The sequence below is a fragment of the Girardinichthys multiradiatus genome, chromosome 10 (assembly GCF_021462225.1).
Source record: "Girardinichthys multiradiatus isolate DD_20200921_A chromosome 10, DD_fGirMul_XY1, whole genome shotgun sequence".
Lineage (NCBI taxonomy): Eukaryota > Metazoa > Chordata > Actinopteri > Cyprinodontiformes > Goodeidae > Girardinichthys > Girardinichthys multiradiatus.
The window spans coordinates 6,388,891-6,404,525 of NC_061803.1; the positions used below are offsets into that span (position 1 = coordinate 6,388,891).

At 40.5% G+C, this 15,635-nt stretch overlaps 1 protein-coding gene across 1 annotated transcript in view; it reads left to right on the plus strand.

The window, feature by feature from the left end:
* The window catches only part of LOC124874972 (protocadherin-15-like), a 346,908-nt gene that overhangs the window by 116,918 nt on the left and 214,355 nt on the right, over positions 1 to 15,635 (plus strand). The window contains exon 7 of the mRNA XM_047376690.1: positions 14,028 to 14,147. Coding sequence (XP_047232646.1) covers positions 14,028 to 14,147 — 120 coding nt within the window. The remainder of the gene's footprint in view (positions 1 to 14,027; positions 14,148 to 15,635) is intronic.

A 15,635-nucleotide genomic window follows, 5' to 3' on the forward strand; every position in this document is an offset into this window, starting at 1 on the left:
AGGAATTCAGATTTAAAGTTTGCAATATGCCATTTTAGAGACATAGTACAAGTGTAGAAGAAGTTGCTCTGGTCAAAATAAGATCAAAACTGAATCTTTTGGCCTACATGCAAAACACTGTGGGGGAGAAAACCAACTGAACACCATCCAGACCGACAAGGATGTTACTGGCAGCTCTAGCTGTGACTGCATTAAATGTGGTTTTAACATGGGGGCTGAATAAAAAAAATAATGCCAAAGTAATCAGATTTTTATTGGCTTTAGTGATGAAAAATCCGTTTTTTCTCCACTTCAAAATTACAACCTAGTTTATGTTGGTCTATTACTTAAGATCCTAATGAAACACAGTTAAATTTGTAACTTGAAAAAATGTGAAAAACTTGAAGGGATGTGACTAATTTTGCAATGCACCATAAGGCTTTTGATTTAGAATTGCGTGACTTCAGCATTTTCTCGATACTAAATGAAAAGAATCTACATCTGTGAAAGATAAAGTGCATCTGTGTGTAACAAACACGCAAAAGCAGGGTCGTAGTTTAATACTCCTCTCTGCAGCTTCTGTACTTCTACCCACCATTACCCTATTAAGACAGTGTCTCGCCCACAGCCAAAATTGAATAGGTTAAAAAATAATCTAAAAGGAGGAAATCAGGAACATCTCATAAAAATAAACACAACTCAGACCGGTGGCACAGTTGGTAGCACTGTTGCCTTGCAGCAAGAAGGTCCTGGGTTCGATTCCCGACCAGGGGTCTTTCTGCATGGAGTTTGCATGTTCTCCCAGTGCATGTGTGGGTTCTTACCGGGTACTCCAGCTTCCTTTCACAGTCCAAACTCTAAATTGCCCTTAGGTGTATGAATGAGTGTGTGCATGGTTGTATGTGTGTTGCCCTGCGATGGACTGTCGACTTTTCCAGGGTGTACCACGCCTCCTGCCCATAGACTGCTGGAGATAGGCACCAGCTCCCCCACGACCCACTATGGAATATGCGGTAGAAAATGACCCACAGACTAGATCATTATCAGGTGATGCTGTAACAACCTTTAAAGAATCTGTTCCACTTTTAATTTCCTCATTATCACTGAAAAGCACAGTGGAGGGCAATAATTCTGTTTCTGCACCTTCACAAATTGATTTTTTTGTTCATAGTGTTTCTTCATCATTGCGTGATGCATTAGACAATGCAGCCCCCTTGAAAAAAAGGTAATCATTCATAGGAGGCTAGCTCCTTGGTTTAATTCAGAGCTGCATACATTAAAGCACAATGTTAGAAAATTGGAGAGAAAATGGCGCTCTACACACCTAGAGGATTCCTACTTAATCTGGAAAAATAGCCTACTGTTGTACAGGTCCTTCTCAAAATATTAGCATATTGTGATGAAGTTAATTATTTTCCATAATGTCATGATGAAAATTTAACATTCATATATTTTAGATTCATTGCACACTAACTGAAATATTTCAGGTCTTTTATTGTCTTAATACGGATGATTTTGGCATACAGCTCATGAAAACCCAAAATTCCTATCTCACAAAATTAGCATATCATTAAAAGGGTCTCTAAACGAGCTATGAACCTAATCATCTGAATCAACGAGTTAACTCTAAACACCTGCAAAAGATTCCTGAGGCCTTTAAAGCTCCCAGCCTGGTTCATAACTCAAAACCCCAATCATGGGTAAGACTGCCGACCTGACTGCTGTCCAGAAGGCCACTATTGACACCCTCAAGCAAGAGGGTACGACACAGAAATAAATTTCTGAACAAATAGGCTGTTCCCAGAGTGCTGTATCAAGGCACCTCAGTGGGAAGTCTGTGGGAAGGAAAAAGTGTGGCAGAAAACGCTGCACAACGAGAAGAGGTGACCGGACCCTGAGGAAGATTGTGGAGAAGGGCCGATTCCAGACCTTGGGGGACCTGCGGAAGCAGTGGACTGAGTCTGGAGTAGAAACATCCAGAGCCACCGTGCACAGGCGTGTGCAGGAAATGGGCTACAGGTGCCACATTCCCCAGGTCAAGCCACTTTTGAACCAGAAACTGCGGCAGAAGCGCCTGACCTGGGCTACAGAGAAGCAGCACTGGACTGTTGCTCAGTGGTCCAAAGTACTTTTTTCGGATGAAAGCAAATTCTGCATGTCATTCAGAAATCAAGGTGCCAGAGTCTGGAGGAAGACCGGGGAGAAGGAAATGCCAAAATGCCCGAAGTCCAGTGTCAAGTACCCACAGTCAGTGATGGTCTGGGGTGCCGTGTCAGCTGCTGGTGTTGGTCCACTGTGTTTTATCAAGGGCAGGGTCAATGCAGCTAGCTATCAGGAGATTTTGGAGCACTTCATGCTTCCATCTGCTGAAAAGCTTTATGGAGATGAAGATTTCATTTTTCAGCACCTGGCACCTGCTCACAGTGCCAAAACCACTGGTAAATGGTTTACTGACCATGGTATCACTGTGCTCAATTGGCCTGCCAACTCTCCTGACCTGAACCCCATAGAGAATCTGTGGGATATTGTGAAGAGAACGTTGAGAGACTCAAGATCCAACACTCTGGATGAGCTAAAGGCCGCTATCGAAGCATCCTGGGCCTCCATAAGACCTCAGCAGTGCCACAGGCTGATTGCCTCCATGCCACGCCGCATTGAAGCAGTCATTTCTGCAAAAGGATTCCCGACCAAGTATTAAGTGCATAACTGTACATGATTATTTGAAGGTTGACGTTTTTTGTATTAAAAACACTTTCCTTTTATTGGTCGGATGAAATATGCTAATTTTGTGAGATAGGAATTTTGGGTTTTCATGAGCTGTATGCCAAAATCATCCGTATTAAGACAATAAAAGACCTGAAATATTTCAGTTAGTGTGCAATGAATCTAAAATATATGAATGTTAAATTTTCATCATGACATTATGGAAAATAATGAACTTTATCACAATATGCTAATATTTTGAAAAGGACCTGTATGTTCCCTAAAAAAACTCTGAGGCCTTCACAGAACAGCCATGTCAATATTGAGATGAAACTATTAACAGGTGTACTCTGTTAGCTAATTACATTTCTTCTGAAAGAAATTGTTTACAGTGGATTTTATTTATCAGAGTAAATGGGCCTATATATCTATATATGACACTTAGTTCATATCTTCACATGAGAAACTGAAAACCATGTATTATTTTCTTACACATCACTGTCATATACTACTTGTTGTTGATCCATATAAAATCACAATACAATAAATTAAAGTTTGCGGTATTATTAAGACAGCAAACCATTGTGTTGGCAGATGCTGAACTGCTTGAAATTAGGGAAACTAAAGACTAATATTTGAAACATTTGCTCTTAGTCCAGTCTAAGTATAAACTCAATGAATTTATTTAAATTATCTTCAAAGTTTTTATAGGAAATATGTGACTTCACTCATTTTAAACACAAAAAACATCCAACATCCTTTTCTTTCCGTCTTTTTCTTTGTTTGCATAACTTGAAGGAGAATAAAAAGGAAATAGAAAAGTTTTGGACCGATGGGGAAAATCTGTTATTTTGTGGTTTCAGAATAATCTTCAACATGACAGTTTGTCCTCTGGCATCAGGGGAAGAGGATTTCAACAAGGGCAAGTGTACAGTTAAAGTGGACGTGGATGCATGTAGCTTGCTGCCAGCACAATCCTAGGCGGGCTAAGCCAAATATATCATTGTACAGTCTTCCTCAGCCTGTCAAGCTCAATCTGTCCCCTCAACTTGTTTTATTGTTTCTTATAGATTCTCTGCTCTTCTTGCAACATGCATTTCCCTCCTTCTATTTATCCTCCCTCATGACTCCAGTGTTTCCCTTTCACTAAGCTCTGCACTTGAAAAAAACAGAAGCATTTTTTTGTTATTTTTATTCCCGCACTCCACCTACACCTTATACGCCTCTGAAGATTCCTATAACTGTTCTTAAAATTATTTCCTCTAATCACTCACACAGACTGCAATTCAATTTAGGAGCTTCCGCATCATAATAATATTTTTTTCTGTGTTAAGCTCAGGTCATTTCAGACAATTTGATAGCAGTAATTTTTCAAAAGTGGCTACTTTGATTAAAATGGTAGCAGTAATGTAACAACCGGAACATTGTTTATTTATTTATTTTTATTCAGTGAGTGGTCGCATTAGTCAGACAGCTACATTATTGTTTATTTCATTTTCACCGCCACCAGAACTAAACCCACCTAATAAAAATCAATGTAGGCTTAAACAGAACATCCTTTATCCTTTTTCAACCATTTTTAACCACCAATATTCTGGTCTGAAGTATAGCAGGTTTTAGTATTAATATAAATTTCATTTTGTGATATTTGTTCACTTTAAAAGCAAAAAGTTAAATGAATTTTAAGCAAAGTATATGCTATACTTGATGTGTGTGAACATCCCTTTTCAAATAACACCAAAGATTTTCAATTGGATTTTAGTCTGAACCATCCTAACACATACATTTAAATTAAACTATTCCAATGTAGCTCTGATGATACTGCCTACATTGTTTGATTGGATGGGGATACCCAAATCAATAATATTCTGGACTCATCTGACCCCTAACATATTGCTTCACATGATATTGTACTCTACATTGCTTGAAGAAAACAAGCTTCCATCCAATGGTTTTCTTTTTAACTATGACTTTCCTCTTGCCACCTCTCATAAAGGCAAGATAGTAGTGCAAAACTAATAGTTGTCCTGTCAACAGAATGTCCTATCTGTGCTGTGGATCTCTACAACTCCTCCAGAACTGCCAGAGGCATCTTGGCTGCTTCTCCTATCAATGCTTTTCTTGCTAAACTTGGAGTTTAGGTGGACAGCTTTGTCTTGTTTGGTTTGTAGTTGTTAAACAAGTCTTTTCATTTCAGAATAATGAATTGAACAGTGCTCAATGAAATATTCAAAGCTTAGGATACTGTTTTATAACATAACCCTGCTTTAAACGTCTTCACAAAGTTATCCCTCAACTATGTGTAGCATTTTTTGGTCATCAAGATGATTGCATTGTATTTTCTTTAGTGGTATTAGACTAAAATGGGTTAAATACAAATGCATGCTGCACTTTTCAGATTTCAAATTGTAACATATTTTGAAAATCATGCATCATTTTTGTTCCACTTCCAAGGATATTGAAACTACTTTGTGTTGATCTGTCTCATGAAATTGCAATAAAGTGCTTGTTTGTGCTAATACCAAAACAAAATCTGAAAAAAATGAATCAATAATTTTGCAAGCACTCTGCAAGACATTTGTGGCTCAGTGGATAGCTGTTGTGGGTTCCATTTCAGCTTCTTACTGTCACATGTCGATATGCTCCTGGGCAAGGTACTTAACCCCAAGTTGTCTACAAATCTGTAAATCAATGTGTGCGTGTTTGAGTAAAGCTCTTTGAGTGGCCTCTCTGACTAGAAAGGTGCTATCTAAAACTAATTGTTTACAATGAACTCTAGGACACAGTTAGTTTAAGTTGAGTCTGAAAGTATTTCCCTTTAAGCTTATCCTGGTGGTTAATTTTATAGGTAGGCAGTGGAACCAGGGTTTAAAGTTGTTTCATTATATAAAGGCTGCAAAGTGAGACTATGAGAACCAGGGGAAAGAAGAGATAACATGACTAAACGAAATGATCTAGCAAATAATCGGTGCTGCCGAAATTACACTAAATCTCAATTATTTACAGCCGACTAGAGTTCAGATTTCTGTTTTTACCTTGTCTAAGATTCCCTGACATCTACAGCAGAGTAACTTATCATGTGAAATTTATCTTCTTTTTCTTCAGGAGGTGAAGCGATTATTTCTATGATGTTAACACAAATCTGTGAAAGTGTCAAAGTGTGAAAGCAACTTAAGGTATTATTAATACCTTAAGTTGCTACATTTAACCTTTGTCTAGTTAGCATAATATGGATACTTAGGCAGGTCAATGGCAAGTAAAGCTATTGAAATATTTATACCCTCATCTCTAAAGCTGTATGAATGTTTAAATTTGTTACTTAAGTTGATGAAGTACAAATGTCCCTCACAACATATATGCAGGTAGTCTGCTTTTCACTAAAGTATTTGTCTTAGGTGACCAGTTTTTTCTCCAATTGATGACAGTATGTAAGCTAACCAGAACCGAATTATGCCAAAATTAAAATAGTTGTTTTACTAATTGTAAAGCTGAATATGAATTACTGTTTTGACTGAAATGAATGGAATGAATGGAATTTAATTTAAAAAAGGATCTGTATGTTTTTATAAACTGAGAACCTCATCCCTACCATATATGGAAAATGACGTTGCAGTAGACCAAAACCAACATTCATTGCACACTAAGATGAATTGAGGGGTTGTCATTTTTTTTTAAATCATCCACATCTGCTAATGGCAATGTTATCCAATAAATATGTTTAAAATCGCTTCATTTGGTCCTACTATAAAACATGACAAAGGACAATAGTGATTCCCAACCTATTGGTGTTAGATTCCTAGTCATAAAAGACAGTTTAGGAGCGTGCTTTAAATACCACCACGGTAGATAACTATGCAGTTTGTTTGTTTGATTGTGTCATTGAAATATAATTAATTAAGGTAATAATGAAGCATTTTAATATAAATGTACCACAGAAAATTATTTTTTCTGGTAAACACATGTCTTATGTTTTCTGGGAGTTGTTCAAATGTTAGGGTAGCTGTAGGTTTTCTTCTGGGGTTGAGGTGGGTGATTGGCCTTGGATGGGGATAGGCATCGTTTGGACTGGGGTGGTTCCAATTCTGGTGCCTTGTCTGGGTTCCGGTTCCTGACGCCGGTCCCAGTGCTGTCTGGAGGAGGGGGTTCGGAAGGGTCTGCATTGTTTGGGTGGGCAGGCTGGCCAGGATTGATCACAGGAATGAACTGGTCACAGCTTCTCTGTGGGCTTTGGTTTTGGCTTTGTGGGCTTCGGTGTTGGTTTTCTCACGGGGTTTGCTTGTCTGCTGGGTGGTTCCTGGTGGGTGGTGTGTGCTTGGGGTGGTGCTCTTCATCGTGCCCCTACCGATGTACAGAAGGATGTGTGATGTAACTGTGGCGTTAGCTCGTGGGGAACTGCGGCTTGGATTGGCTCTGTCATTTTAGCTTGGCTGGCTTGGATGTTGGTGTTCTGTGTCTTGGGGAGGAGTTCAGCCTCTTTGCTGCATGTCTGTGGCCTTTCTGTGACGCCCTTCGGCTTGCTGGGCCGGCGTCTTTTGCTTGGGCACGGTGGTGGGCAGTGTGGTGCATTGCAGGGTCTGCTTGACTCCCTGGCTGGCCCTGGTGGTTTTGGTTCATTTGTCTATGCGGGGGTGCATGTGCCTATGCTGGCCCGAAGCTTGCATTGGGTGGGCCTACCATTTTGGGTCGGCTGTGGCTTATTGGCGGCCTCAGTGTTGTTGTGGGATGTGTTTTGTTGGCCAGCTTGCCTGGTTGTGGCTGCAGTCCGGTGCTGGGCATTGGGGACTTGGTGCTCTGTTGGCTCTGCCCTGTGGGTTCGTGGGTGGATGGTCATGTGCCCTTCTTTTTGTTGCACTGGGCCAGCTGGTCCTTTTTTTTTTTTTTTTGGAGTGGGGCCACAGTCTTGGCCGTTGCTGCGTGCGCTTCCAGCTGGCTCCTTTTTGTTGGGGGTCAGTGGCTTCTTCGGGCAAGGGACTGGCTGTCGGGGCTGGAGATCAGGGTTTGAGGGTTTGGGCGGTTCCAGTGCGGGTGCGTCATTGGAGTGCCGCAAGAGTTTTCCATCTCTGCAGTCCCATGGCAGCCTGTGCCCCAATTGTATTGTACAACTTAAACACTCTCGCTTATAACATTTTCATGACATACAGGTAACAGGGGTCGGGGCGGGGGGTCGGGGTCCGGGCTGGGGTTACTCAGGTTCAGGCACCAGTCCAGGCTAGGCCAGCCCAGGGGAGGGAAGGGGATGACGTCCTGGGACCAGGGGCTGGTTGTCCCTATGGGGTATCAGCACCTGGACGTGGTGCTAGGCCATCACTAGGCCATCACTCCTCGTTCTTCAAAGTAGCCACCTGTTACTTTGATTACTGCTCCGCACACTCTTGGCACTCTGTTGATGAGCTTCAAGAGGTAGTCACCTGAAATGGTTTTCCAACAGTCTTGAAGGAGTTCCCAGAGATGCTTAGCACTTGTTGGCCTTTTGCCTTCACTCTGCAGTCCAGCTCACCCGAAACCATCTCTGATGGTCCAACTAAACGCAAACCGGATGGACTAGCATGCCGCTGCAAGATGCTGTGGTAGCCATGCTGGTACAGTATGCCTTCTATTTTGAATAAATCCCCAACAGTGTCACCAGCAAAGCACCCCCACACCATCACACCTCCTCCTCCATGCTTCACGGTGGGAACCAGGCATGTAGAGTCCATCCGTTCACCTCTTCTGCGCCGCACAAAGACACGGTGGCTGGAACCAAACATCTCAAACTTGGACTCATCAGACCAAAGCACATATTTCCACTGGTCTAATGTCCATTCCTTGTGTTCTTTAGCCCAAACAAGTCTCTCCTGCTTGTTGCCTGTCCTCAGCAGTGGTTTCCTAGCAGCTATTTTACCATGAAGGCCTGATTCACACAGTCTCCTCTTAACAGTTGTTGGTTTTTGCGACTGCACTTGGGGACACTTTCAAAGTTTTCCCAATTGTTCTGACTGACTGACTTTCATTTCTTAAAGTAATGATGGCCACTCGCTTTTCTTTACATAGCTGCTTTTTTCTTGCCATAATACAAATTCTAACAGTCTATTCAATAGGACTATCAGCTGTGTACTGTATCCACCACCTGCACAACACAACTGATGGTCCCAACCCCATTTATTAGGCTTGAAATCCCACTTATTAAACCTGACAGGGCACACCTGTGAAGTGAAAACCATTTCAGGTGACTACCTCTTGAAGCTCATCAACAGAATGCCAAGAGTGTGCGGAGCAGTAATCAAAGCACTTTTTTGTTCAGTATATAATTCCACATGTGTTAATTCATAGTCATGAAAATAAGGACAACTCTTTGAATGAGAAGGTGTGTCCAAACCTTTGGTCTGTACTGTGTATATATATATATATATATATATATATATATATATATATATATATTCACTGCTAAAAAAAGTAAAGGGAACTCTTAAACAACACAATATAACTCCAAGTAAATCAAACTTCTGTGAAATCACTGTCTACTTAGGAAACTTCACTGATTGACAATGCTGTTGTGCAAATGGAATAGAAAAATCTTTGGCAATTAGCAAGACACACTCAATAAAGGAGTGGTTCTGCAGGTGGACCACAGACCACTTACCTATGTTTTTTGGTTAATGTTTTGGTCACTTTTGAATGTTGGTGGTCCTTTCACACTCATGGTGATATGAGACGGACTCTACAACCCACACAAGTGGCTCAGGTAGTGCAGCTTATCCAGGATGCCACATCAATGCGAGCTGTGGCAAGAAGGTTTGCTGTGTCTGTCAGCGTAGTGTCCAGAGCCTGGAGGCGCTACCAGGAGACAGGCCGGTACACCAGGAGACATGTAGGAGGCTGTAGGAGGGCAACAACCCAGCAGCAGGACCGCTACCTCCGGCTTTGTTCAAGGAGGAACAGGAGGAGCCCTGCAAAATGACCTCCAGCAGGCCGGCCACAAATGTGCATGTGCCTGCACAAATGGTTAGAAACCGACTCCCTGAGGATGGTATGAGGCCTCGACGTCCACAAATGGGGGTTGTCTCACAGCCCAACACCGTGCAGGACACTTGGCATTTGCCAGAGAACACCAGGATTGGCAAATTTGCCACTGACGCTCTGTGCTCTTCACAGATGAAAGCAGGTTCACACTGAGCACATGTGACAGACGTGACAGAGTCTGGAGACACCGTGAAGAGCGATCTGCTGCCTGCAACATCCTTCAGCATGACCGGTTTGGCAGTGAGTCAGTAATTGTGTGGGGTGGCATTTCTTTGGATGGCCCCATTGCCCTCCATGTGCTCTCCAGAGGTAGCCTGACTGCCATGAGGTACCGAGATGGGATCCTCAGACCCTTTGTGAGACCATATGCTGGTGCGGTTGGCCCTGGGTTCCTCCTAATGCAGGACAATGTTAGACCTCATGTGGCGGGAGTGTGTCAGCAGTTCCTGCAAGATGAAGACATTGAAGCTATGGACTGGCCCGCCCGTTCCCCAGACCTGAATCCGATTGAGCACATCTGGGACATCATGTCTCGCTCCATCCACCAATGTCACGTTGCAGCACAGACTGTCCAGGAGTTGGCGGATGCTTTAGTCCAGGTCTGGGAGGAGATCCCTCAGGAGACCATCCGCCGTCTCATCAGGAGCATGCCCAGGTGTTGTAGGGAGGTCATACAGGCACGTGGAGGCCACACACAATACTGAGCCTAATTTTGACTTGTTTTAAGGACATTACATCAAAGTTGGATCAGCCTGTAGTGTGTTTTTCCACTTTAATTTTGTGTGACTCCAAATCCAACCTTCCATTGGTTAATAAATTTGATTTCCATTGATGATTTTTGGGTGATTTTGTTGTCAGCACATTCAACTTTGTACAGAACAAAGTATTGAATGAGAATATTTCATTCATTCATTTCTAGGATGTGTTATTTGAGTGTACCCTTTATAACTATATATATATATATATGCCACAGAAAATCTTTTCAGCTAAACACTTGCAAAACAGTTATCTTATCTCACATACTAACCAAACTTAACATAAACTTAACAACTCGGTTTCCCAGTTTTGTGGCTCATGCACCCCCCTGCACTATATTTGAGACATGATTCTAATGGAACAAATTATAGTAACTCTTTACGTTACTCTATACTTACGATTTTTAAAAAGCTTTGCCTGTTTGAACTAATTAGGTTATTAATTATCAACATCCATAAAAGCTCAATTTCACTCTCAGAAATTCCTCCTGCTGTGACTAAATTATTTAACGGAACAAGCAAACTGCTTGTAAGAGTTCAGGCCTCAAGGTATAGAAAATATAGATTGAGATTTACAATGACAGCATAAATAAACCTGCCTCGTTGTTTACAGTCATCAATATTTAGAAAATGTTTAGCAAGTTGTATCCTACAAACATCCATTTCACTGTGGCTATTCATTGATAATGCTATATGTTTTAGCCATCTTAAATTGATGCAGTCACAGAGAAGCCATAACCAACAAAAACTACTGTATAATATTTTGTTAAATTTTGGTTGACACGGATTCTTAGTAATGATGGAACTTATGGATCTTTGAAAAGAACCGAATCTTCAGGATCCGTTTACTTTAAAGAGCCATTCAAAAGAGCCGTTGAAATGATCTGTTTTGAGAATGTGCATATTTCAAAGAACAAGCAATTTTACCCTTAATATAGTGTTAAATATATACATTTTTAGTAAACCTGGCATGTGTGGGAGAAATTTATAGCTAAAGCTAAATCATCTGCATTAAGATTAATATTTTTATTTAAAATTAGCAAAATAGAACCACATGCAAAAAATCTATCTATGTATACATTTTCCATAAAATTAAGTATAAAACATCAAAATATAAATATCAAATACTGATGTAGTTCTTTACTAAGTGTTGCGTCCATTAACAGAATTTTAAAGCAATATGTAATACAGAAACAAAACAAAGAAAGCAAAATAAAAAAAAATAGAAGAGAAAAAAGTTGCACTTGCTTTGGCAAAAAATAGAAATTGCCAACTGCATCATGAAAAATTTGTATTAATGCAACACACTAATGGTAAACAACACTTTACTGTAAGCATTAACTGAATAAAGTGTGCAAACGTTTTGTTGCGCCACTCATTGGTTCGTCTTCATCATGGAGCACACTGTGACTGTACTCTTCCTCTCCTCCCACTGCACACAGCCTACGTCGCAGCCAGGGGAAACGCAGCGCCACACACCCTGCCTTTATGACACGTGATGAAAACAAACCATGAGCAATGAGCATGTGCGCTGTATGCTCATATATATGCTCTACCCCCCTTTCCGTTTTCATATGTAATGGCCTAAATAATATAATTTAAAATTAAATAAAATTGAAAAAGTAGCTTTATAAGAAAGCAAAGTAGTACAAAAACAAAGAACGGCTCTCACTAAGACTCAAGTCCTATCGTTCAAGGTAACGAGCTGTTCAAAAGAATCAATTCGTTCGTGAATGTCACATCGCTAATTACACTGCCTGGCGCAAAAAAAAGTCGCCACCAAAAAAAGAAAGGTCACACACTCTAATATTTTGTTGGACCACCTTTAGTTTTAATTACTGCCTGCATTCGCTGTGGCATTGTTTCGATAAGCTTCTGCAATGTCACAAGATTTATTTCCACCCAGCGTTGCATTCATTTTTCCCCAACATCTTGCATTGATGATGGTAGAGTCTGACTGCTGCGCAAAGCCTTCTCCAGCACATCCCAAAGATTATCAATGGGGTTATGGTCTGGACTCCAATCCCTGAGAATGATGTCTCATGCTCCCTGAACCACTCTTTCACAATTCTAGCCCGATGAATCCTGGCAATGTCATCTTGGAATATGCCCGTGCCATCAGGGAAGAAAAAACCTATTGATGGAATAACATAGTCATTAAGCATATTCAAGCTGACCTCATTCTTTGAACACATACTGTTGCTGAACCCAGACCTGACCAACTGCAGCAACCCCAGGTCATAGCCCTGCCCCAACAGGCTGGTACAGTAAGCACTAGGCATGATGGGTGCATCACTTCACCAGCCTCTCTTCTTACCCTGATGTGCCCATCACTCTGGAACAGGGTAAATCTGGACTCAGCAGACCATATCACCTTCTTCCATTGCTCCAGAGTCCAATCTTTATGCTCCCTAGCAAACTGAAGCCTTTTTTTCCAGTTAGCCTCACTGATTATTGGTTTTCTTTAGGCCACACAGCTGTTCAGTCCCAATCCCTTGAGATCCCTTTGCATTGTGCGTGTGGAAATGCTCTTACTTTACTATTAAACATAACCCGGAGTTCTGCTGTTGTTTTTCTTCAATTTGATTTCACCAAACGTTTAAGTGATCACAAACATTTAGGATTTTGTTTCCAGCGACATTTTTAACCTCCACTATCCTTCCTGTTTTTAATAATGTGTTGGACAGTTCCTTACACAATTTTGATAGTTTCTGCAATCTCCTTAGGTGTTTTCTCTGGCTGATGCATGCCAATGATTTGACCCTTCTGAAATATCTCTTCCACGACCACGGGATGTGTTTTTCGACATGGTTGTTTAAGAAATGAGAAGCAACCCATTGCACCAGTTGGGGTTAAATAAGTTGTTGCCAGCTGAAACATAATCACCAATGCAGTAATTATCCAATCGGAGGCTTGTACCTTTTTGCTCAGTTAAATCCAGGTGGCGACTTTTTTTTTTTTGGCCAGGCAGTGTAACCATCAGTTTTCCACGTGTACCACAGTAGTACGCAATAGTATTTCTCTGCTCAATGAATGCACTCGTGTTTGTGTTTGTTTCTCAGATATTTTGGTGTTAATGTGTTTGATTATTTAAAAGCAGTGACTGAATTGGCCTTTTGTTTATCTTAACAGTAATTAATTTTAACATTGACACTGTAAAACAGAGCAATTGGATCACCCAAATGTATTCTTTTATCGGGGGGGCAGTGAGTCATTTCATTTGTTCACATTAGTAAAAGACTGTTGAGCATACTATACACAGATGTAATATGTTTTAACACTTGCTATATTTCACTTATTTGAAGTGCAACTGAAAGAGACACAAAAGACTCCCAAATGATCTTCCTTTTCAAGTCCAATTTATGCGTAATGAAAATAGAAATGCAAAGCCCTTTGTCTTTGTTCTGTGGAAAACAGTGGTGGATTAACATCCCTTGTGGCCAAATGCTGGTGAATCTTATTTTGTTCTTCTTTCATCTGTGCCACATGAAAACAATAGACGTTTGTATGACACTGTCAGAAAGGATTTAATTACTATGTTTTGAAGGTTTTGGCATCATATGTAGACAGAGCTCTATTTTTTTTTTTCAGCTAACCCCTGTAGGAACAACTATCTTCTCTGGTTTCTCTGGGAATAATGGTGCAACAGACATTGATGATGGCCCAAATGGACAGATAGAGTACACCATCCAGTTCAACCCGAAAGATCCGGTGAGTTACCAATATGTTTTTTTGCTTACAACATCCATGGGGCCAAGTTATAAACATGTTATGTTGGCTAGTTTAAAAATGTTTAACCCGAATACAAATATCATCATGATAGAGTTTCCCTAAAAAGGTTAAAAGACCATGTATACTTATAGTTGTGGCCAAACATATATTTTTTTACAGACTTTATTGTTTCAGTTTTTGTGCTGGTAGCTTGCTGTCATGAACTCAAAATGCAATCACTAAAACAGCCAATGAAGATTTCCTTAATCTAAAAAATCTAATTGGCACTATGTTGTAGCCCTGTCCCAAAATTACGCTGCTGCTATTATCATTTCAATGACCTAAGAGGAACATGTTAAGGAGACTGTGGCAGCTGATCACTCTGCCATTCTCCTTTTTCACATTTTTTTGTTTTACTAGTGAATTGTGTATGAAATCATTATTTTTTTGTCAACCTTGATTAACTCCTATAGAATACCTGATACCATCATTATTTGTATCCGAAATGCTTCACATTCAAGGATATTGCTGAGAGTAAGATTCAAGCGAAATCAGATCAAAAGGACATGTTCCATTGTCTCAGAGTGCCCAGGAAAGTCCCAATAGTGTTAATAGTTTCCAAAACAGCTTCCAACTAAGGCATAAGGTTGCTACCAGTGCAAAACGTCTTCAGGTATGGCAGCACACAGGCATGGGTGTTTCTGCATGCACACTGAGGTGTCTTTTGGACCTTGGCCTGGTTCTAAGAAGTCACTTCTCTCAAGGAAAGAAAGTACAGCCTTACATTTTCTAGAAAATACTAGGACTTCCAACAGACTGGACTGCGGAGGACTGGGGGTATTTCTTCTACTGGACCTTCTACAAGTTGTTTGGGACTTTGTTGGTAAGAAGAGATGGATGTGACTGAGTTCTGAATAATGCTGACAACGTTTGGGATTGGATCTCTTCTAAAGAAGTAGGACTATTCAAGAATTACCTGAAAAATTTGGCATGTTTAAAATTTTTTTATCAAAAGATCCTCCAAGAACAACCATTCCCAGACATTGAAGAGTAATTATGTTTGGAACAAAGCTTTTTCCTCCCTGACAAAGCACCATGGGCTGAAGTGATACCAGAATGCCACAGGGACCCAAATATTGAAATTTGGGATCAATTGCCAACTTCTCAGATCTTAATCCCATTGAGATTCTATTGACAGTTTGGATAAACCTAATGTAGCCTTGGAGACCTATTAAATCTTTGTAGAACTATTGAACTTCAGAAATATATGTAAACGTCTAGCAAAAAGACCTAACAACACAGAAGCTGTAAAGTTTGTGAAAAACTAAATTGCTATTGGTCTTAAACCTTTGGCCATGGCTGTACTTTATTTAAAATCTACAGTTTGTTGATAATTCATCCAAGTGCTTAATTACAAAATTGGGCAAAATACAACAGTTGCCCCATTGCCCCAAATATCAAATATAATAACAATAATAATAATAATAA